This window comes from Globicephala melas, chromosome 4 (genome assembly GCF_963455315.2).
Source record: "Globicephala melas chromosome 4, mGloMel1.2, whole genome shotgun sequence".
In the NCBI taxonomy this organism is placed as follows: Eukaryota; Metazoa; Chordata; class Mammalia; order Artiodactyla; family Delphinidae; genus Globicephala; species Globicephala melas.
Genome location: NC_083317.1, coordinates 6,070,872 through 6,095,752, shown reverse-complemented (window position 1 = coordinate 6,095,752; position 24,881 = coordinate 6,070,872). Strand labels below are relative to the sequence as shown.

At 38.1% G+C, this 24,881-nt stretch overlaps 1 protein-coding gene across 1 annotated transcript in view; it reads right to left on the bottom strand.

The window, feature by feature from the left end:
- BRWD1 (bromodomain and WD repeat domain containing 1) overlaps positions 1 to 24,881 on the bottom strand; it is a 120,354-nt gene that overhangs the window by 85,056 nt on the left and 10,417 nt on the right. The window contains exons 5-8 of the mRNA XM_030835428.2: positions 9,732 to 9,882; positions 7,570 to 7,668; positions 7,066 to 7,226; positions 5,690 to 5,911 (exon numbers count right to left, since the gene is read on the bottom strand). Of these exons, the coding sequence (XP_030691288.1) occupies positions 5,690 to 5,911; positions 7,066 to 7,226; positions 7,570 to 7,668; positions 9,732 to 9,882 (633 nt within the window). The remainder of the gene's footprint in view (positions 1 to 5,689; positions 5,912 to 7,065; positions 7,227 to 7,569; positions 7,669 to 9,731; positions 9,883 to 24,881) is intronic.

Here is a 24,881-nt window from a genome sequence, read left to right as displayed (position 1 = left end):
CATTGAGGGCTATAAACTTCCCTTTCAGCACTGCTTCAGCTGGGTATTAATTATCTACTGTTGTATAACAAACTATCCCAAAACTTAGCTACTGGAAACAACAGTAAATATTCATTATTTCACAGTCTCTAAGGGTCAAGAATTCAGAACAGCTTAGCAGGGTGGTTCTGGCTCAGGGTCTCCTGAGGTTGAAGTCAAGATGTCAGCCCAGGCTTAAATGAGGATGGAGGACATGCTTCCAGAAAGGCCAACTCACACGGCTAAGGTAGGAGACTCCAATTATTCACCATGAAGACCTTTCCATAGGGCTGTCTGAGTGCCCTGTCGACATGACACAGCAGGCATCCCTCAAGACAAGTGAGTCAAGAGAATAAGACAGATGTTTCCATTCACATCAAGAGAATAAGGCAGTGACTCCCACTGTCATAACCTTTCACAATCAAGCAATGGAAGTCACCCTACATCACTTTCCCAGTATCCTATAGGTTACACAGGTCAACCCTATTCAACAAGGAGACTACCAATGGGTAACAGCATGAGGAGGGAAGAATCACTGGGCACCATCTTGGTGGCTGGCTACCAAACTCTATATCCCACAAGTTATAATTATAATATTTTCATTATTAATCAGTTCAAAATATTCTCAAATTTTTATTGTGATTTCATCTTTGATGCATGGGTTACATAAAAGTGTACTGCTTAATTTATAAAAGTGAGGATTATTCTATTAATTCTGGCTGCTAGTTAATTTCCAGCTTAATAGCACTACTGGAGAATATACTTAAGATTATTTTCAGTATTTTCAAATTTATTGAGAACTTAGTTTAAGGGTTGGAATGTGGACAATATTTATATAATAATCCACTTAAGACTGAAAAGAAATGATGTGAATATAATACGCAGTGTTCTAATGTATCATACAGATCAAGCTTATTATTTACATTGTTCAAATCTATATTCTTAATGACACAGATTGTTCTTCCAACTACTGAGAGAGCCAGAGATGTGCTTATTGCCCATTAATATTATGGAGGTCTATTTTTCCCCATATGTTCTATTTTTGCTTAATGTATTTTGAGGCTGTGTTACTGAACACATACAAATTCAGAACTCTTCTTCCTGCCTAATGAAACATTTAATCATTATAAATTGTCCCTCTTTATCTCTAAAATTGGTATTTGCCTTAATGCCTTTTTATCTAATAATATTAGTATGTTATACCAGCCTTCTTATGGTTAATTTTTGGATAATTGTTTCCATCCTTTACTTTTTTTTACATCCAGACTCCCTATACCCTTATATTGAAGGTGAGGTTTGTTTTTCAATTATGTCTGAAATCTTTCTCTCTTATCCGGACCATTTAATGCATTTACAAGTAATCTATGATTACAATGCCATTTAATGATATCCTAGTTTCATCTCAGTACTTTTCCTACACTTCTTTTTCTTTCCTTTCTTGCTTTTTTATTATTCCATATTTCCCCCTCTATTAAGCTTAGTAGTTATATATTCTCTTGCTAGTCTTTTAATTATTTTAGAGATTATGAAATGCAAAGATCTAACAAATACTAAAGTTACCTCCTCCCTATATACAAGCTATTACTACTGTTAGTTTAATTCCATACATAATTTAAAACCCTAAGACATTACATGTGTTGCATGGAGTCAATGTTTATTTCCATTTGCTCACACACATTGTTTTTTTAATTCTTCATTCTTTCTTATTCCAAGCCTGGGATCACATTCCTTCTCTGCCTAATAGATACTATTTCGAATTCCCTTTAGTGCTGTTCCATCACTAAGAAACTCTCCATTTGTCTGAAAATGTGTTTATTGTAGTTCAATGGTATTTTCAGTAGGTTCAGAATTCAAGACTGGCAGTCATTTCCTATTAACACTTTAGGAAGAGTACTCCTTTGTCTATCAACTTCCACTGCTTCTACTGAGAAGCTAGCCGTCAGTTTTATACCTTCTTTATTTTCCCCTCTGGTTACTTAAGATTTCACTTTGTCTTCGGTTTTAAAGCTTTTACTGTAATGTTTAGTATGTCTGTATATTTATTCTGCCCAGGATCCTTAGTGTTTCTTCAATCTGTGGCTTTATTTCTTTAGCGTATTTTGCAAAATTCTCAGCTATTATCACTACAAACAAAGCTTTTGCTTCATTCTCTCCTCTTCTTCAGGAATTCCAATTACACATATGATATATATGTATGTATACACGTGTGGAATCTTTTCAGCATTTCCTGTCTATTTCTTAATCTCTTTCAGTACATTCCAAACTCTTCCCTCTGTGCTTCCATCTATTTATTTTCTTCTAACCCCATTTCCAGCTCATTAATTCTCTCTTTGATTTCTTCAGTTGCATCTAATACACTGTTAAAACCATCCACTGAATTATTAAATTCAGTTATATATTTCAATTCTAGAATTTCCTTTTTACTAACTTCTAGTTCTCTGATGAAATTTGCATATTTATTATGAATTTATTATGCATACATACTTCCAAGATATATCCTCCCCAACCCTACAAGTCTGTCAAAATTTCAGCTAAGCTTCTCAGCCACCTCCTGTGAAACTGGCATATGCCTTCAAACTCAAGTTCCTCTCCCTGGGCTTTCCTTATTTACTGTATCTTGGTCCCATAATTTCTCATTAGTACTTCAGAAACTTTTGTCACCCTCATCCAGCTTTTCTATAGTTGCCAGCTCTGCATTATGTCTTTTATTCCTGAAGAATGTTCACTTGATCCTCTTAGATAGACAAAAGGTTCTACCTCTAACCCAGTTAAGTCTAATACTAACATTTTTGAGAATGTAAATTATATTAAGTGACACTGTATACTGCTACCCATGAGAAAGGTGTGTGCTAAAATACTGAAAGTGATTATTTCTAGATGGTAAGATTATGGAAGTCTTTAATTTTATTTGCTATTAACTACTGTCTAATTTTTTTGCAAACCATATTACTTACATACCATTTTTTTAATAAATAAAAAGAAAACCTTTACTAAAATTTAAAATGGTTTATACATGCCAGTAACAACAAGGCAAAGAACATGAAAAAGATTAATAACTAAAATCATGCATTTGCTTGACTTTGAACTTCAGAGTAACCACTAGCAAGCACAGATAAGCCTTCTGAAGTATAAAAACCTATCACCACCCAAGTAGAGTTTTTTGATATATTCAGTAGGTAGTAAACACATGTGGGCCCCCATTACCAAAAGAATGGGGCTTTCAGTGAAGTCCAGAGCTCCACTTTCACACTGAAGAATTCCCTAATGGTTTTAAGACAGACACCCTCAAAAAGTATTATAAATGTTCTTATTTGCTGTTATATTGCCTATAAGTTCATACCAAATAACAAAATGAAAAAAATTTTTTTAACCTCTAGAACATAGCTAGGATTTGAATTAATTTTTAACCTATGAAATCCTCTAGAGAACAATATACTCCTTGCCAAAAAATAAACAGGCAAATCAAAAATTTTGCTTACATTTTCAAAGTAAAACACAACCCCAATTAGAGTTGTCATCCTCCAAAAATAAGTCTGCAGTCTTTATTCTTCAAGAATATTGGCCACAGGAGTTGAGAAAAGTCACTTTTATCACAGAACTTCACACCAAATCTACTTATAGACCACTTAACATATACCCTAGGTAAATTCACATATGAAAATGAAACCGCTTGTCTTACTCAAACTCAAATCAGAAGCACCAACATGTCTTAAAAGGCCTTACAAATCATTATCTACTAACAAAACGTAATTTTCAAAAAAAAAAAAAAATGACTGAGTAGCACCATTCTCAGTACTAATGGATCTAAGACGACTGCAGAGTCCACCAGACGTTCAATGCCTGGAAGAACATACCTCAAGGTAACCAAGCCTCTCGATCAATGATCCTGAAAGTGTAGTCCCTAAGGGGGAGCAGGGCTTCCCTGGTGGCGCAGTGGTTAAGAATCTGCCTGCCAATGTAGGGGACACGGGGTCGAGCCCTGGCCCGGGAAGATCCCACATGCCACGGAGCAACTAAGCCTGTGCACCACAACTACTGAGCCTGCGCTCTAGAGCCTGCATGCCACAACGACTGAAACCCATGCACCTAGAGCCCGTGCTCTGCAACAAGAGAAACCACCGCAATGAGAAGCCCACGCACCGCAACAAAGAGCAGACCCCGCTCACCGCAACTAGAGAAAGCCTGCACACAACAACAAAGACCCAACGCAGCTAAAATTAAATAAATGAATAAATAAATAATAAAATAAAAGATACAATGAAGTAAAATTTTTAAAATAATAATAATACATAAAGAAGAAGCAGAAGCAGCACTCGAGAACTTGTTATGAAGGCAAATTCTCAGGCCCCGCCTCCAACATTCTGAATCAAACAAAATTTCTGGCACTGGGGCCTAGCGATCTGTGTTTTTTTGTCTTTTTTGTTTTTATATAAATTTATTTATCTATATTTGTTTTTATTTTTGGCTGCGTTGGGTCTTCATTGCTGCATGCGGGCTTTCTCTAGTTGCGGTGTGCAGGGGGCTACTCTTCGTTGCGGTGCGCAGGCTTCTCATTGTTGTGGCTTTTCATTGTCGTGGCTTCTCTTGTTGCAGAGCACGGGCTCCAGAGCGCAGGCTCAGTAGTTGTGGTGCACGGGCTTAGCTGCTCCGCGGCATGTGGGATCTTCCCGGACCAGGGATCAAACCATGTCCCCTGCATTGGCAGGCGGATTCTTAACCACTGTGCCACCAGGAAAGCCCCGCAATCTGTGTTTTAAACAAGGCCTCCAAGTGATTCTCATGCACATTAAATAAAACTACTGCTCTGGATCCAACAACCAACTTACAAGAAATACAAAGAAACATGTTATCTACTCCACAAGGAAGCAAATGGTACCCAAACTGTGGGAACTCTATAGATAAACCCAACTTCCTCAACAAAGAAACTGCAAGTGGTTATAAAAAAAAAATTGGACAACACTGTGCAATTGTTTTAAAATTCTTTTAATCTATAGCAATTGTAAGGTACAGGCTTTGTCTGATTCCTAATTCAAACAAACTAAACAAAATAATGCTATTTATGAAACAACTGGAAATTTGAACATCAACAAACAAGTGTGATGATAATGTTTCTAATAAAACACAGTATGTCTTTTAGGAAGACATACTGAAGTTTTTTACAGAAGAAATGATATGAAATCTAGGATTTGCTTTGGGTACAAGGTGAAATGGCTGAAGAAGAATTGGCCTGAGGTGATGGGCACATAGGGGTTCATCATACTATTCTGTCTACTGTGTATGTGGTTCAAAATTAACATCCCCCAGGAAGGAAAAAAATTAATATATTTCAGCAAATTTAATCCACTCATCAAAATCCACAAGTCTTAAATTGATGATTTTTCTCCTTTAACACCATGAGTGTGTAATGACACTCATTCAGTTCAACTATAAACCTTAGGGAAACAATAAGTCATCCATCAAGCCTTTATATACAGCTCTTAACTGCATTACATATTTGTTATATCACCCTTCTAAGATTCATGGAACTATGATTAATTATATTTCTCTTCATTACTAAATTTAAAATAGAGCATATAACTACTAAGCATCTTACTATTTCTCATCTCCAAAGAAAAAGAGTTTTAAAGGAAAAGGAGATAATACACAAATGTGAACACTAAAGCTGGTTTACCTGTAAAGATGTAATTGACCCCGTGTGTCCTTGGAGCACAGCAACTGGAGCACAAGTTCTCAAGCACCACACTCTAATTATTTTATCACAGCTCCCTGCAGCAATCATTGTATTCTCATAGTTTACTGCCATATCTGAAATTTCTGCAGAATGACCTCTTAATGTGGATAATAGGCGGCCATTGTGTGTTGACCAAATCTTCACCAAACAATCATCTGAACCCTGAGAAAAAATACACCCAAAAATAAAATGTTAATACAGCAAGGCTTTTTTATCATTTAAAAAAATACCATTTACATGTCACTCAAATTAAGTGTCTATAACTCCTCCTCTCTTTCCAACTGTAGAACATTCTGCAAATTATGAATCTTACAGCCAACAACACTTACAATAGTTTTTTCTGACAGCCAAGAACACTTATAATAGTTTTTTCTTCAAATCAAATAATAAAGATACCTTGAAGTTTTCATTTCTATGGCTTAGACTTATTATAAATACTATTTTCCCCAAATTCTCTGCCATGGAATAAGTCCAACTAAAAGTTCATGGCTCACCCATTTCAATTAACAATGGTTAAACGTTCATTTAGCTCACATCAAGCTAAATAATTTGACAAATGTTAGTTAAGACTGATCTATGTTTCACAAGTTGATTAAGTGGCAATTCCAAAAACAAAAAATAATGGGACTAGAACACTCATTTTAAATAACTAAGCAACAGAGTCTCAAATTTATAGTACCAGCAAGCATCCATCCATTCAGCAAATATTTGAGTATCTACTGAGTCTCAACAACTGAAAAATGAAATTTAAACTTCTTACCCACCTTAATTTTCCCTTAAAACATTAAAATGGTAAATTAAATTCCAAATATTTACATATAGTTTTACAACAATTATAAAATAATCTTTCAGTGTTAATCAATTCCCCTAGATCATGATTAATCAACGTGAATATGAATCACCTGTAGAGATTTGGATTTGGGGGAAGGGGGTCTTTTTGATTAATGTAGAGGGGTTTTGGGGGGACTGTTTTTGGTTAATACATACTATAACCTAATTCAGTAGGTCTAGAATGGGCTGGAGGGGAAGTACTAGGAATGCATATTTTTAAGCATCCTTGATGATCATGCTCAAGAACCACTGCTCTAAATCAGTGTATCACAAAAAACACGCAAGGCCTGATTATCTGCATCTGAATCACTTGCGATACTGAATAAAAATGTAAATTCATGGGCCCCACACCAGACCTACTGAGTCAAAATTCCTGACAAAGAGGAAAGATAGAATCTACATGTTTTATAAGATTTTCTAGATAATTCTGAGGCACACTAAAGTGCTCCAGATGATACCAAATTGAGTTTAAAATGTTAACTCACTGTAAAGATTCTATGTCCTGTCCTATCAAATGCTACACAGTAAACAGCAGATAGATGTCCGAGAATCCTTCTGTGCATTTTTATATGCTGATACATAGTTCCTGGAAATGCTGTGCTAAAAGTGGAACACCCTGTGAGTTGTTTTCCTCGATGTATCTCCACTAGGAAATAAAAACAATGAAAGTGGTTAAGGGGGAGCCAATATGTAAAAAGCTAAGAAAACCTCCAAAACAATTTCTAGAGGGTCACAAAAATCAATGCTCGAGAAATCCTAAAGACGAAGTTTCTTCCCAATTCTCTTCTACTATAAGCACTAGTACAGACTTCTTATTAAAATAAGATTGTTTTCATTGACTTTTATTACTTTTAGTAATAATTTTAGGAAAACCACAAATCTGAAACAACATTACCAGTACTACCTTTTAAGTTTTAATATAGAAGTTACAAAGTTGGTCAAGAAATTTAAAAATGGTTTTGGGCCTCTAAAAAGTCAACCTCACTTACCAAGATTTGGTGGGGAACCATAATTCACCGGCATTTCAGGAGGTCTTCCTCTATGAAGAGCAGCAAAGGCAGAGCCCTTCCAAACTGTGTGCCTGCAGTCTTTAAAATGAATTTTAGATACACATAAAATCTTGAAAGTTAACCCCAAGAAAGATTTTATAGAATACTTACGTATATTGTAATAAACTGTTTATTCAAAGGTTTACCAACTAATATACTTTAACAGAAAAGCCCTAGAGGTTTATTAGACTATTTCTGAAGGAAAAAAAAATTTAAGACATCTCAGATACAACAGCAACAACTAACATTTGTGTAGCACTTTACAATTTACAAAGTGCTTTCCACATACATTATCTCATTGAATCCTCACAACAACCCTGTGAGGTAGGTATCATTGCCAATTTACAAGTGAGGTAACTGAGGCTCAAAGGTTCCAGGACCTTTAAAGAGATCCGCTGTAAATGATTAGTCAACATGGACCATAAAACCAGATCTTTTGACTCCAAGTCCCACTCAATGCCAAACAGGTTTTCATTTTTCATTGCAGAATTATACCATACAATTATTAATGATAAAGGTCTTAATCACAACCGATCCAACTCTCCAAAACCAGAAATTTTTGTAAGGAAAATTTCAATTTTTTTGGTTTATAAGAAAATCCTGACTTAATTAACTTATTGAAATGCTACTGAGTTTTAAAAATAATGATGGCCAATATTACCATGATTTTAATCTCCTTAGAAAGTACTGACAAAATTAAATGACTTTCCTCTTGTTTTAGGATCATAGATAATCCTTTACAAAAGAGCATATGTAGGATCTTTGAGTCTGAACACTAATTCTCAAATCCTATCCCTCTTAGCAAATATACTAAGAAAAACTGTCTACCCCCTCTATAGGAGATAGCAGCAGAATACAGATCATGCTGTGCTAGAAATGTGCTTCTTCACAACTGAAAGAGGAAGGTAAGAAAGGCATTATATAAACCCTCTACTGAGCCTCGGGTGCCCCAAACTAACAGGCATATCATGTGTTACATGAATGAATTCATTACCACTATCATTATCAAAGAGCAGTTACAAGGCATCCTCTTGCGTCACTAGTACAAAACAGAGAAATATGGTCCCTACCCTAGGACAGCTTGCTGAAGTTTCTTCTAAGGTCTGCCAGTTCTAAAGCAGTGCTCATCACAAAACGACATTGAGCTTGACACAAGTAAAGAAAACAGGAAAACAGGCTACCCAGGCAACTACTATATAACAACCTAAAACAGAATAATTACAAGGTGAATAGGGACACAGAAAAAGGAAGAATATGAACAGTTTCCTGATTCAAGCCACAGTGTGGCATGACCATAAGAGCACTGAGAAACAACTAAAGCTGACAAACCAGTCTGGTATGGAACCAAGAGGAAGGGTTGTTCTTTCTCAGTCAAACTTTACACTGGTGGAGCATCTAAGAGGCAGCATCACGTCAGCAACAGATCTTAAAAATAATCATGAGGGATGAACTTGACGTATACTCAGGATCAGAAGAGCCAACATTCTTGCCCATTAGCAGTTAAGCCACGTTGTATACATAGATCATATCACATACATATACTGAGTCTAAGTAATTTATACCAAGCTAACAGAAAAAGAACAGCAATTCCAAACATTTTGCTACCACATAATTTCGCAAAAAAAACTGGTGAAAAAGAACCATGCATTTGTACATTTTTGGTGCTCATTTTCAAACTGCTACCAAATTTAGAAAATCACTTCCCCTTATAAAAGGGCTTCAGAATCTAAATATCAAGTGAAATACTTCTAGCATTTAAAGAGTTTATTAGACACATACAATTACATTCAATGAAGTTATAAGTGAGCTACAAAATGGAAAAATAAGAACTCACATTGATAAAACCTCAAACACATCTCAGAATAAATTCAAGCTTTTAAGCTTAACATCTATACCTTTATCATTTTTTTAAATGCAGAAGGACCCATTAAACACTGATGTAATAAAATTCAACATCTATGCTAAATGCAGAGAATTTTATAGTCCACAGCATGGTTTTTAGTTACATATCACCTTTCTTCCACAATGCTTACATTACTTCACAATTATAATAATTATTAAGCTAGTAATACAAAGCAGAACACTTCTTCAAATTAAGGTACCTTTTGCTGTACGTAGCAAAGACTGCCTTCCTGCACCAAGTAAAGAAGTGACTCTTGAAATACTGGGTGGAATTTCTTTATCCAACATGGGACCGATGCGCTGGCAGATTTGCAACAGATGATCAGGAGCCACATGCTTATTGGACAACACCTGATTGGAGAGCAAGTTTCAAAAACAACATTTTTTACAAGAGTTTCAAAAAATATAAATACTTAGGGATAAGTCTGATAAAACATGTGAAAAACATGTACAAGGAAAACTACAAAAGACTGCTGAGAGAAATTAAAGAATGAAATAAGCAGTAAATTAATCTACAGATTCAAAGCCATCCAATCAAAATCCCAGTAGGCTTTTTTTGTAGAAATTGACAATTTTATTCTAAAATGTATATGCAAATGGCTTAGAAAAGTCAAAGCAGCTTTGAAAAAGAACAAAGTTGAGGGCGAACAATACCTGATTTCAGGACTTGTTATATAAGAACAACTGATTTTTGGCAAAGGTACAAAAAAAAGATAATCTTTTCAACAAATGGTGCCAGAACAAATGAATACCCATTTGCCAAAAAATAATTATAATATTAACTTTAATGTATACATCACACAATAAATTAAAATTATCTCAAGACAGATCATAGATCTAAATGTATCATCTAAAACCGTAAAATTTGTAAAAGAAAACATTGGAGAAACTCTTTATGACGTGATGTTAGGCAAAGATTTCTAAAATGACACCAAAAGCATAATCCACAAAAGAACAAATCGATAAAATGGACTTCAGCAAAGCTAACAACTTCTGTTTTTTCAAAAGGTATTGTTAAGGGAATGAAAAGACAACCACAAACTGAAAGAAAATATTGGCAAAGCATATATCTGATAAAGGATTGGTATCCAGAATATATAAAGAACTATCAACACTATTTTAAAAAACCTAATTTTTAAGAATTATTTGACTAGACACTTCACCAAAGAAGACATACAGATGGCAACCAGACACATGAAAAGATGCTCAACATCACCAGTAACTGATGAAACACAAATTAAAATCATAATAAGCTATCACTACACACCTACGAGAATAACTAAAATTAAAGACTGACCAGACCAAGATCAGCAAGAATGCAGAGAAACTGCTGGTGAAAATGTAAAACAGAACAATCACTGTGGAAAACAATGGGGTAGCGTTTTTAATAGTAACACATACATTACCATATTATCTAGCTATAATACTCCTAGGTGTTTACCCAAGAAAAGTGAAAGCACACATCCACATAAAGGTTTGTATGTGAATGTTCTTGAACAGCTTACTTTTTAAGAGCCCCACAGTGAACACAATCCAAATGTCCATTAACAGGTGAATGCCTACACACATTACTGTATGTCTGTACAATGGAATACTATTCAGCAATAAAAAAATTTAATAACACACAACGACGTGGATGAATATCAGAATAATTATGCTGAAAGAAGCCAGAAAAAAGAGCACATCCTATATGATTTCATTTATATAAAACTCCAGAAAATGCAAATTAATATATAGTTACAGAAAGCAGGTCACAGGTAACTGGGGGCTGGTAGATAAGCAGGAAGAATTATAAAGAAGAGGAAACTGGGCTTCCCTGGTGGTGCAGTGGTTGAGAGTCCGCCTGCCGATGCAGGGGACACGGGTTTGTGCCCCGGTCCAGGAGGATCCCACATGCCACGGAGCGGCTGGGCCTGTGAGCCATGGCCACTGAGCCTGCGCGTCCAGAGGCCGCGGCCGTGAGAGGCCCGCGTACCGCAAAAAAAAAAGAAGAGGAAACTTTTGGGTGTAATAGGTATGTTCACTATCTTCACTGAGGTGTTGGGTCACGGTACACGTAACACATCTAAATTTATCAACTTGAACACTTTATGTTCAGTTTATTATGTCAATTATACCTCAAAAAAATAAATAGGGCTTCCCTGGTGGCACAGTGGTTGAGAGTCCGCCTGCCGATGCTGGGGACATGGGTTCGTGCCCCAGTCCGGGAGGATCCCACGTGCCGCGGAGCAGCTGGGCCCGTGAGCCATGGCCGCTGGGAGCCCGTGCTCTGCAACGGGAGAGGCGACAGCAGTGAGAGGCCCGCGTACCGCAAAAAAAAAAAAAAGAAGACTTCAACATAGGCAAGTAGATAAAGACAAAGTCCAGATACTATAGGAACACGGACTCCATCCGGCAGCTATTAACTCCCATAAAGAGAATTACAGATTCTCTGCTTTTCTGAGGATTCTAACAAAATCAAATCAAAGATCGGGGTGGGGGTGGGGTTATCCTATTTTTGTACAAAATAAGGTGTATCTGAAAAATAATATGGTTCTAGTCCCAATACAGACCAAAAAAAAAAAAAAAAAAGAAAAAATGGTCCTGAATTTTTAAAAATATCATAGACAAAAATCAATATAATAAATAGCTAATTTTCCTTTAATATTTTCAAGTCCTAGATATGAACGTTAGTAACAGTTTCTAACAGCAACTTCAATGAGTAAGCCACAGTTACACAAGGTCCTCAGAAGTAAAGCCAGAAACAAAGTCCCTTCAATGGTCAAACAGCCCATCTCTCTACCATCTTGTTTTTCGCAGGCATATTCAGTCTCAGAAAGTTTATCAGCAACAATCCTAGAATCACTGTATTACTATCATTATCACCAAATACTGCTGTGAGCATAAGCCCCTTCAAGCCCTGGGTAGCAGTTACAGAAAGTGGTAGTAGGGTCTACATAACCTGACTAATTAACAAATTGAAGAAAAAAAAGTCATATTAACAAATTTAAGGAGAAAACCCATATGATCATCTCAATAGATGCAGAAAATGCTTTGGACAAAATTCAACACCTATATATGATAAAACTCTCCAGAAAGTGGGCATAGAGGGAACCTAATATCAACATAATAAAGGCCATATATGACAAACCCACAGCAAACATCATTCTCAATAGTGAAAAACTGAAAGCATTTCCTCTAAGATCAGGAACACGACAAGGATGCCCACTCTCACCACTATTATTCAACATAGTTTTGGAAGTCCTAGCCAAGACAATCAGAGAAGAAACAGAAATAAAAGGAATACATATTGGAAAAGAAGTAAAACTGTCACTGTTTGCAGATGACATGATACTATACGTAGAGAATCCTAAAGGTGCCACCAGAAAACTACTAGAGCTAATCAATGAATTTGGTAAAGTTGCAGGATACAGAATTAATGCACAGAAATCTCTTGCATTCCTATACACTAATGATGAAAAATCTGAAAGAGAAATTAAGGAAACACTCCCATTTACCACTGCAACAAAAAGAATAAAATACCTAGGAATAAACCTACCTAGGGAGACAAAAGACCTGTATGCAGAAAACCATAAGACACTGTTGAAGGAAATTGAAGATGATACAAACAGATGGAGAGATATACCATGTCCTTGGATTGGAAGAATCAATATTGTGAAAATGGCTATACTACTCAAAGCAATCTACAGATTCAATGCAATATCCATCAAATTACTAATGGCATTCTTTACAGAACTAGAACAAAAAATCTTAAAATTTGTATGGAGACACAAAAGACCCCAAAGAGCCTAAGCAGTCTTGGGGGAAAAAAATGGGGCTGGAGGAATCAGACTCCCTGACTTCAGACAATACTACAAAGCTACAGTAATCAAGACAGTATGGTACTGGCACAAAAACAGAAATATAGGTCAATGGAACAGGATAGAAAGCCCAGAGATAAACCCACGCACCTATGGTCAACTAATCTATGACAAAGGAGGAAAGGATATATAATGGAGAAAAGACAGGCTCTTCAATAAGTGGTGCTGGGAAAACTGGACAGCTACATGTAAAAGAATGAAATTAGAACAGTCCCTAACACCATACACAAAAATAAACTCAAAATGAATGAGATACCTAAATGTAAAACCAGACACTATAAAACTCTTAGAGGAAAACATAGGAAGAACACTCTTTGACATAAATCACAGCAAGATCTTTTTTGATCCACCTCCTAGAGTAATGGAAATAAAAACAAAAATAAACAAATGGGACCTAATGAAACTTAAAAGCTTTTGCAAAGCAAAGGAAACTACAAACAAGACGAAAAGACAACCCTCAGAATGGGAGAAAATATTTGCAAATGAATCAACAGACAAAGGAGTAATCTCCAAAATATACGAACAGCTCATGCAGCTCAATATCAAAAAAACAAACAACCCAATTCAAAAATGGGCAGAAGACCTAAACAGACATTTCTCCAAAGAGGACATACAGATGGCCAAGAAGCACATGAAAAGCTGCTCAACACCACTAATTATTAGAGAAATGCAAATCAAAACTACAATGAGGTATCACCTCACACCAGTAAGAATGGGCATCATCAGAAAATCTACAAACAACAAATGCTGGAGAGGGTGTGGAGAAAAGGGAATCCTCTTGCACTGTTGGTGGGAATGTAAATTAACACAGCCACTATGGAGAACAGTATGGAGGTTCCTTAAAAACTAAAAATAGAATTACCATATGACCCAGCAATCCCACTACTGGGCATATACCCTGAGAAAACCATAATTCAAAAAGACACATGTACCCCAATGTTCACTGCAGCACTATTTACAATAGCCAGGTCATGGAAGCAACCTAAATGTCCATCAACAGACAAATGGATAAAGAAGATGTGGTACATATATACAACAGAATATTACTCAGCCATAAAAAGGAATGAAATTGGGTCATTTGTAGAGACGTGGATGAATCTAGAGACTGTCATACAGAGTGAAGTAAGTCAGAAAGAGAAAAACAAATATCGTACATTAACACATATATGTGGAACCTAGAAAAATGGTACAGATGAACTGGTTTGCAGGGCAGAAAGTAAGACACAGAAGTAGGGAACAAACATATGGACACCAAGGGGTGAAAGCGGCAGGGGGTGGGAGTGGTGGGATGAATTGGGCAATTGGGATTGACATGTATACACTGATGTGTATAAAATGGATGGCTAATAAGAACCTGCTGTATAAAAAAATAAATAAAATTCAAAAATTAAACAAATAAATAAATAATTGGAACGTTATGGGGAAAAGTAGCTTTTTCTGTAAAGTTTGGGATGCTGTAATCTAATCAGGATCTAGAATTAATATTTAATATCTTTAATATGTACCTGTCTAATCTTTAGCTTTCCCTCAAATTATTTTAAGCTACACCTAGAAATCCTACAACAGAAAACGTGTAAGTAAACTACCATATCATAATTCCTATAACAATGAAAAGTACAGTATAACAATGAAACATAAGAAGTGACAGAAAGCACTGCCTTTTATAAAAAAAAAAAAAATTTGGTGTCTTCCTTGCTTAAGAAATTCCCCCCAGCTTCTGATGAGACAGACATTCTTCTTTATTTAAAAAGTGCAAGTTTAGGGACTTCCCTGGTGGTCCAGTGGGTAAGACTCCATGCTCCCAAGGCAGGGGGCCCAGGTTCGATCCCTGGTTGGGGAATTAGATCCCACACGCATGCCACGACTAAGAGTCCACATGCCCCAACTAAAGATCCTGCGTGTCGCAACTCAGTCATGGCGCAGCCAAAATAATTTTTTAAAAAATTTTAATAAATAGGGACTTCCCTTGTGGCGCAGTGGTTGAGAGTCCACCTGCCGATGCAGGCGACACGGGTTCGTGCCCCAGTCCAGGAAGATCCCACATACTGTGGAGCGGCTGGGCCCGTGAGCCATGGCCACTGGGCCGGCGCGTCCGGAGCCTGTGCTCCACAACGGGAGAGGCCACAACAGTGAGAGGCCCGCGTACCACAAAAAAAAAAAAAAAAAAAATTTAATAAATAAATAAATAAAAAGTGCAAGTTTAGTAGTCAATGGCAGAATATTCCTATATAAATAAGAGGAAAAAGGAGCTTAACAGTATTTACAAAAGGACCTAGGCAGAGAAATGTTCTAGTGCTGGCATGAAGATCCTTCATTTAAAAGCATTTCAATGTATTTTAATTCAAAAAAGTTAACCAGTTTTAGCTTCCCAGAGCAGCGACTGCCTGCTTAGCCAACACTGAAGTCAGCATTAATAGCATTTTCCAGACAAGCCTCACTTTACTGAGATGGTTGGTGGGTGACTTTGTTACAGGTATTCAGATTGGTGGACATGCTTTTATGATTTGTAAGATTGCGCAGCACATGAAAATAGGCTGTTGAATACTCCATTTGCTGCAAAGCAGTGGCTTAAGTAATAATAAAGATATGTAATGGTGTCTTACAAGTCTGTAGATGGAATCGATGCAGTGATCTAATGGTGTCATTAAAGAGCGTGTCTTTCTGCTTCGGCAGCCTTGACATTTTGGCTTTTTTCCCCTCAGACTCTTAGTTTTTACGTTGCTGGATGGTTTTTGCAGCTCTTGCCATCATACCCTGGAAATGCTGGAAGGGGAGGATTCTTTCTTCCTGTGACTATTTTATTAGGGAGGAGAATTTTTACAGGAACGGTCCCCTGCCTCAGGAGATTTCTTCTCAGTTTCATTGCCCGGACACATCCTTAGTTAGCATTTCTGTGCAATCTATTAATATTTTCTTCCTCCCTTAGCAAAACAATGACCCCTGTTTCTAGACCATATAAGCTTTTCCAACTTACAAACTATTCAGGAGAAAAAAAACCTAAAACTTCTGATATTCTTTTTTGTTTGTTTGGTCAACACGCAGCTTGTGAAATCTTAGTTCCCCGACCAGGGATCAAACCCGGGCCCCAGCAGTGAAATCACCGAGTCCTAACCACTGGACCACCAGGTAATTCCCATAAGGTTTCTGATACACTTGACAGGGAGTTCTCCTGCTGTTTCTTGAACTACCATCAGATCACCTGAAAAGAATAAAACACAGAATGCAAAATTCTCAGGGACTTTAGACATAAATCACCTGACTTCTGAAAAGAAAACACTCATCTTGAGATTTTTGTTGTACCATATCAAAATGACAGAATTTTCTTAGCAGAATGATCAAAATGTGCAAAGACTAATTAAAGTATGGATCCTATATGGCAGGGGTCCCCAACCCCCAGGCCGAGGACCGTCAGAGGGCCACAGAGCAGGAGGTGAGCAGCGGACGAGTGACCAAAGCTTCATCTGCCGCTCCACATCACTCGCATTACTGCCTGAACCATCTCCCCCTACCCCATGGAAAAACTGTCTTGCATGAAACTGGTCCCTGGTGCCAAAAGGTTGGGGACCGCTGCATATGGAACTTAATGAAGACACAAATATTCCCAAAGAAGTTAAACTTCATTTTCTAAAAATACTGTTTAACAAGGTGTATTAAAACAGAAGAGACAGGCACACTTTTTTTTTTGGTGCCACGCATCTTGTTGGATCTTAGTTTCCTGACCAGGGATAGAACCTATACCCCCTGCAGTGGAAGCACAGAGTCCTAACCACTGGACCGCCAGGGAATTCCCGAAATAGGCACTTTAAAATGCATGAATTTTACACATGTATAGCCTACAGAAGATATGAAATAATAAATGTTCTTGGTCAAATAACAATTTCAGCCACATGTACATAGTAAAGACCACAGATTTCAACATCAATGTAAAACATCTCCTAGCCAGACTCAGTTATTTCACCCAGAAGTCTGTCCTATTCCAAATGGCCAAAAGAAATAAAACCTATTCATTTTACCTATGTCTTTAAAACAAATTCATAAAGTGCAATACAAACATAAATCAAGAGTTTACAAAGAATCAAATAAAAGAAATGTACTTGGTGGAGAGTCAAAGGTTCAGGTGCTGAGCCCTGAAATGTCTAAAATACTTAAGTAAATGCAATTAAATAATTTAGAACAGAAATATTATTTCCCAAATACAAGGCCAGAAAGCGTACATGGCTACACAGCTATTGGTTAAGGTATAGTTCAAAACCAATTCCTTCCTAATTCCCTAGCACCTTAAAGCACAACACAATGTATTTAATGACCACCTTCTTTTTGACCTACAATGCTGACTATATATTATAAAAGTTCAATCAACTTACCTCAACATAATAAAGGCTATATATGACAAACCCACAGCCAACATGGTTCTCAATGGTTAAAAACTGAAACCATTTCCTCTAAGATCAGGAACAAGACAAGGTTGCCCACTCTCACCACTATTATTCAACATAGTTTTGGAAGTTTTAGCCACAGCAATCAGAGAAGAAATAGAAATAAAAGGAATCCAAATCGGAAAGAAGAAGTAAAGCTGTCACTGTTTGCAGATAACATGATTCTATACATAGAGAATCCTAAAGATGTTACCAGAAAACTAATAGAGCTAAACAACGAATTTGGTGAAGTAGAAGGATACAAAATTAATGCACAGAAATCTCTTGCATCCTAATACACTAATGACAAAAAATCTGAAAGAGAAATTAAGGAAACACTCCCATTTACCACTGCAACAAAAAGAATAAAATATCTAGGAATAAACCTACCTAAGGAGACAAAAAAACCTGTATGCTGAAAACTATAAGACACTGATGAAAGAAATTAAAGATGATACAAACAGATGGAGAGATACACCATGTTCTTGGATTTAAGAATCAACACTGTGAAAATGACTCTACTACCCAAAGCAATCTACAGATTCAATGCAATCCCTATCAAACTACCACTGGCATTTTTCACAGAACAAGAACAAAAAATTTCACAATTTGTATGGAAACACAAAAGACCCCGAACAGCCAAAGCAATCTTGAGAAAGAAAAATGGAGCTGGAGGAATCAGGCTCCCTGACTTCAGACCATACTACAAAGCTACAGTAATCAAGACAGTATGGTACTGGCACAAAAACAGAAATATAGGTCAATGGAACAGGATAGAAAGCCCAGAGATAAACCCACACACATATGGTCACCTTATTTTTGATAAAGGAGGCAAGAATATACAATGGAGAAAAGACAGCCTCTTCAATAAGTGGTGCTGGGAAAACTGGACAGCTACATGTAAAAGAATGAAATTAGAACAGTCCCTAACACCATACACAAAAATAAACTCAAAATGGATTAAAGACCTAAATGTAAGACCAGACACTATAAAACTCTTAGAGGAAAACATAGGCAGAACACTCTATGACATAAATCACGGCAAGATCCTTTTTGACCCACCTCCTAGAGAAATGGAAATAAAAACAAAAATAAACAAATGGGATCTAATGAAACTTAAAAGCTTTTGCACAGCAAAGAAAAACATAAACAAGACAAAAAGACAACCCTCAGAATGGGAGAAAATATTTGCAAATGAAGCAACTGACAAAGGATTAATCTCCAAAATTTACAAGCAGCTCATGCAGTTCAATATCAAGAAAACAAACAATCCAATTCAAAAATGGACAGAAGACCTAAATAGACATTTCTCCAAAGAAGATATACAGATTACCAACAAACACATGAAAGGATGCTCAACATCATTAATCATTAGAGAAATGCAAATCAAAACTACAATGAGGTTAACACCTCACACCAGTCAGAATGGCCATCATCACGAAATCTACAAACAGTAAATGCTGGAGAGAGTGTGGAGAAAAGGGAACCCTCTTGCACTGTTGGTGGGAATATAAATTGATACAGCCACTATGGAGAACAGTATGGAGTTTCCTTAAAAAACTAAAAATAGGCCTTCCCTGGTGGCGCAGTGGTTGAGAGTCCGCCTGCCGACGCAGGGTACACGGGTTCATGCCCCGGTCCGGGAAGATCCCACATGTCGTGGAGCAGCTGCGCCCGTGAGCCATGGCCGCTGAGCCTGCACATCCGGAGCCTGTTGCTCCTCAACGGGAGAGGCCACAACAGTGAGAGGCCCGCGTACCGCAAAAAAAAAAAAAAAAACACTAAAAATAGAACCACCATATGACCCAGCAATCCCACTACTGGGCATATACCCTAAGAAAACCATAATTCAAAAACAGTCATGTAGCACAATGTTCCTTGCACCTCTATTTACAATAGCCAGGACATGGAAGCAACCTAAGTGTCCATCAACAGATGAATGTTTAAAGAAGATGTGGCACATATATACAATGGAATATTACTCAGCCATAAAAAGAAATGAAGTTGAGTTATTTGTAGTGAGGTGGATGGACCTAGAGTCTGTCATACAGAGTGAAGTCAGAAAGAGAAAAACAAATACCGTATGCTAACACATATATATGGAATCTAAAAAAAAAAAAAAATTGGTCTGAAGAACGTGGGGGCAGGACAGGAACAAAGACGCAGACACAGAGAATGGACTTGAGGACACGGGGAAGGGGAAGGGTAAGCTGGGACAAAGTGAGAGAGTGGCATGGACATATACACACTACCAAATGTAAAATAGATCGCTAGTGGGAAACAGCCACACAGCACAGGGAGATCAGCTCGGTGCTTTGTGACCACCTAGAGGGGTGGAATAGGGAGGGTAGGAGGGACACGCAAGAGGGAGGGGATATGGGGATATATATATATGTATAGCTGATTCACTTTGTTATAAAGCAGAAACTAACACATCACTGTAAAGCAATTACACTCCAATAATGACGTTAAAAAAAAAAAAGTTCAATCATAAAAATAGTACAGAATGTCACAAGAACAGAAAAAGTCCATAGAGGAAAGTCAGAAAGAACTTAGAAAATGATAATGACTGCATTCTCTGCAGAGAAAGAAGATGACTCAGATGTTACCTGCAAACTGACTGACAATCTGGAAAAGGCTAGATTCATATATCATACCAACCAAATGCTAAAATAAACTCTACATAAAAACATTTAAAAAGAAATTATGGGCTTCCCTGGTGGTGCAGCGGTTAAGAATACGCCTGCCAATGCAGGGGACACAGGTTCAAGCCCTGGTCCGGAAAGATCCCACATGCTGTGGAGCAACTAAGCACGTGCACCACAACTACTGAGCCTGTGCTCTAGAGCCCACGAGCCACAACTACTGAGCCTGCAAGCCACTAGTACTGAGCCTGTGAGCTACAACTACTGAAGCCTATGAGCCTAGAGCCCATGCTCCGCAACAAGAGAAGCCACCACAATGAGAAGCCCGTGCACTGCAACGAACAGTAGCCCCCGCTCGCCACAACTAGAGAAAGCCCGCGTGCAGCGACAAAGACCCAACATAGCCAAAGATAAATAAAATAAATTTATTTTAAAAAAATAAAATGATAAAAACTTTTAAAAAGAAATTATAAATGACCTAGGAAAAATATAAATGAGTAAATACATAATATTGCCTTTATAATTTTCTAGTACAGAAAGTATGGTTTAAGAACAACCATAAAAGCAAAATAAAGATTAAGACATGTAAAAAGTTAAAAATCTTAAACCTCTAAAAACAAAACCTCCAAAGAAAACTAAAAAGCAACTTGCAAACTGGAAAAAGGAATTTAGAATATGTGACAGACTAAAGAATAACCTAACATATAGAGAATTCTTGCAAAACAATAAGACAGCAGGAGAAAAGCAGGTAAAAGATATAAAAAGGCAGTTCAGAAAAGATGAATTATCAACCGCCAATAAACGTACTTCCTTAAAAAAATAGTCCTGGTGCTTCCCTGGTGACGCAGTGGTTAAGAATCCACCTGCCAATGCAGGGGGCATGGGTTTGATCTCTAGTCTGGGAAGATCCCACATGCCACGGAGCAGCTAAGCCCATGCACCACAACTACTGAGCCCACGAGCCACAACTACTGAAGCCCACACACTCTAGAGCCCACGTGCCACAACTACTGAAGCCCTCAAGGCTAGAGCCCATGCTCCGTGACAAGAGAACCACTGCAATGAGAAGCCTGCACACCACAACCAAGGGTAGCCCCCACTCGCCACAACGAGAGAAAGCCCGCGCGCAGCAACGAAGACCCAATGTAGCCAAAAAAGAAAAGTGAGAATTTATTTTAAAAAGATGTGATGTGCTATAAAAAAAAAACTTTGAGGCCTATCTATTTAAAAAACAAAGAGTTATGTGCTATAACGCTTTTGAATTCCTATGTTTTCTTCACATGGAGCTTACCTAGTCCATGACTACATTTCCCAGTGATTCACTATTGTGTAAGTACACATTTGGTTCAGAAATCAGTTTTTATTTCTCCCATTTCTTGTTTTATCAAGATTTTGTTGTTGTTGTTCCGTGTGATTTAAAACACTATCATTTGAATATACATAATTTTAAAAAAATGCCATTTCCCCATTTCCATATAAAAAAGGAAAGATAATAAACAATCATTGAAAAATTCTATTTTGTAGGTTCCTAATGAAATGGATTAAGGAGCTTTAAAAAAAAAAAGGGATGTATAACTTCCATGTATCTCGTGACCATTCGGTGCTAAACACTGCCCTACCTGCCCTACAAATGAAGTACACTTCTTAGAGAAATTTTAAGAACTCAAAGATCAGACAAAACACTATTTAATAACCAAACTGTTAATGACTGATTCTCAGTAAAAAAATATACTAAGCATTAAACATTATTTCGATAAATACTGAGCGCCTACTATGTGCCAAAAAATATAATTAGCTGTACCTACAAATAACTACAGGTGGTTGTATGTCCCACATAAATTAAAAAAAAAAAAATTATGTTTGGCTGCGTTGGGTCTTTCTTGCGTGCGGGCTTTCTCTAATTGGGGCGAGCGGGGGCTACTCTACGTTGCGGTGTGTGGGCTTCTCATTGCAGTGGCTTCTCTTGTTGCGGAGCATGGGCTCTAGGAATGGGGGGCTCAGCAGTTGTGGCTCGCGGGCTCAGTAGTTGCGGTGCATGGGCTTAGTTGCTCCACAACATGTGGGATCTTCCCGGACGAGGGCTCAAACCTGTGTCCCCTGCATTGGCAGGTGGATTCTTAACCACTGTGCCACCAGGGAATTCCTGTGCCACATAATTTTTAAAAGTCAAAAGTAATCATTTATCTATTCCAACTATTTCAAAGGAGATAATGCAAGAAAAACCATTGCTCTCACCTTAAAAATGAGAACAAGCTAGATTATCTACCCCCTTCACAGGGCTAAGGAAACAAATCTAAATTAACTGTACCCCAGGAACTGATGAGCCCTTCTGTGAACAGAAAAAACACTCACAGCTGTTTTCATCCATAGCAGACAGGCAGGAAGAACTGACGCAGACATAAGGAAAAAGGAAAAATCTGTCAAATTTTTAAACAGCCACCTGTGGGCTGACGACTGATTAGAACACTAAGGAGCCTCCTCAGAGTGAGTTGCACCCATGCCAATTCCCTTCCACAGGCCTTCACCAACTGCACAGGGCCAAAAACTGGATGCAGAGCAGCTGGCTAGGGATAGGACAACAAGGTAGAACTGGAGAGCAAAGAGAACTCTTCGTGAACAAAAATGTAGGCAACTGGACTATAAAATAGCGCAAGATCTTACAAATTTGGAAAGCAGGCAACTCAGCTATAAAGTATAGACCTCTCAAGAATCTCACTGGTGGGACCTCCCTGGTGGTCCAGTGGTAAAGAATCCACCTTACAATGCAGGGGACACAGGTTCGATCCCTGGTTAGGGAACTAAGATCCCACATGCCGCAGGGCAATTAAGTCCACACACCACAACTACTGAACTCACGTGCCTCAACTAGAGAGCACGCACACCACAACTACAGAGCCCACGTGCCACAACTAGAGAAGAGAAAACCCGCATGCCACAGCTAGAGAAGCCCATGCACCGCAAAGAAAGATCCCACATGCCTCAACGAATATCCCGCATGCCATCAACTAAGATCCAACGCAGCCAAAGTAAATATAATTAATTAATTTTAAAAAAAAGAATCTCACTGGTGCCCAAATTCCAAACTCTGCTGCAAGAGTCTCAATCCCACCCTCAAAACACGTGAAGCCAGTTATGAAGTGAATGCAACTAAAGCTGCACCAAAGGCCAGAGATTATCAGCTACAAATCAGATTGACCCAACCCCACAAACTAACAGCTATGAGAGAGGAAAAAAAGCACATCCTTTACTGAGACTAACTACACTACTCTTTTAACGCAAAAAGGCCCAGTATACTTCAAAAGATGATGAGACAGGGCTTCCCTGGTGGCGCGGTGGTTGACAGTCCGCCTGCCGATGCAGGGGACATGGGTTTGTGCCCCGGTCCGGGAAGATCCCACATGCTGCGGAGCAGCTGGGCCCATGAGCCATGGCCGCTGAGCCTGCGCATCCAGAGCCTGTGCTCCGCAACGGAAGAGGCCACAACAGTGAGAGGCCCACGTACCACAAAAAAAAAAAAAAAAAAAAAAAATGATGATGAGACATACAACAAAGCAAAATATGAGACCCAGGGTCAAGAGAGGGAGTGGCGAAAAGCAGCAGACCCAGAGATGGCCCAGATGCTGGAAAATGCTCAGCCATTGTCTCTTCAAAATACTTATTCTGCCCTATTCTTCTATGCTTTCCATAGGAGACTTTAATTATACAGTGAACTACTTGATATTCTACAGATTCAAGAAGCTCAGAGAACCCCAAGCAAAGTAAGTGCCAAGAAATCTACCTAGGCACATGTGGTAGGCAGCTTCTGACATGGACCCCAACATTCCCACCTTCTGGTACTCAGACCTGTGAAATCCCCTCCCCTTGAGTAAGTTACTTCTAACCAACAGAACACACTAACATTGAGTAACACATCCATTATTAGGTTACAGAAGACTGTGACTTCTGTCTTGCCTGCAGACTACTGCCCTCTCTGCCTTCATCTTTCCATGAGGCATGCTGTTATGTTGGAGAGATCAATGTGGCAAGGAGCTGAGTGCAGCCAAGAGCCAACTAGGAACTGAGGCTCTCAGTCTAACATCCATTCCAGGAACTGAAGCCAGCCAAAAACGATGTGAACTTGGAAGCAGATCCTTCCACAGTCAAGCTTTCAGTTGAAACCCCAGCTCTGGCCAACACTTTGATTGCAGCCTTGAGAGAGACTGAGACAGAGGATTCAGCTCAGCTGTGCCTGGACTCCTGACTTAAACAGAGACAATAATAAATCTGTGAGACTTCCCTGGCAGTCCAGTGGTTAAGACTCTGCTCTTACAGTGCAGGGGGCACGGGTTCGATCCCTGGTTGGGGAACTAAGATCTCACATGCTGTGTGGCGCAACCAAGTAAAAATAATTACTTAATTAATCTGTGTTGTCTTAAGTCACTAAGTTTAGG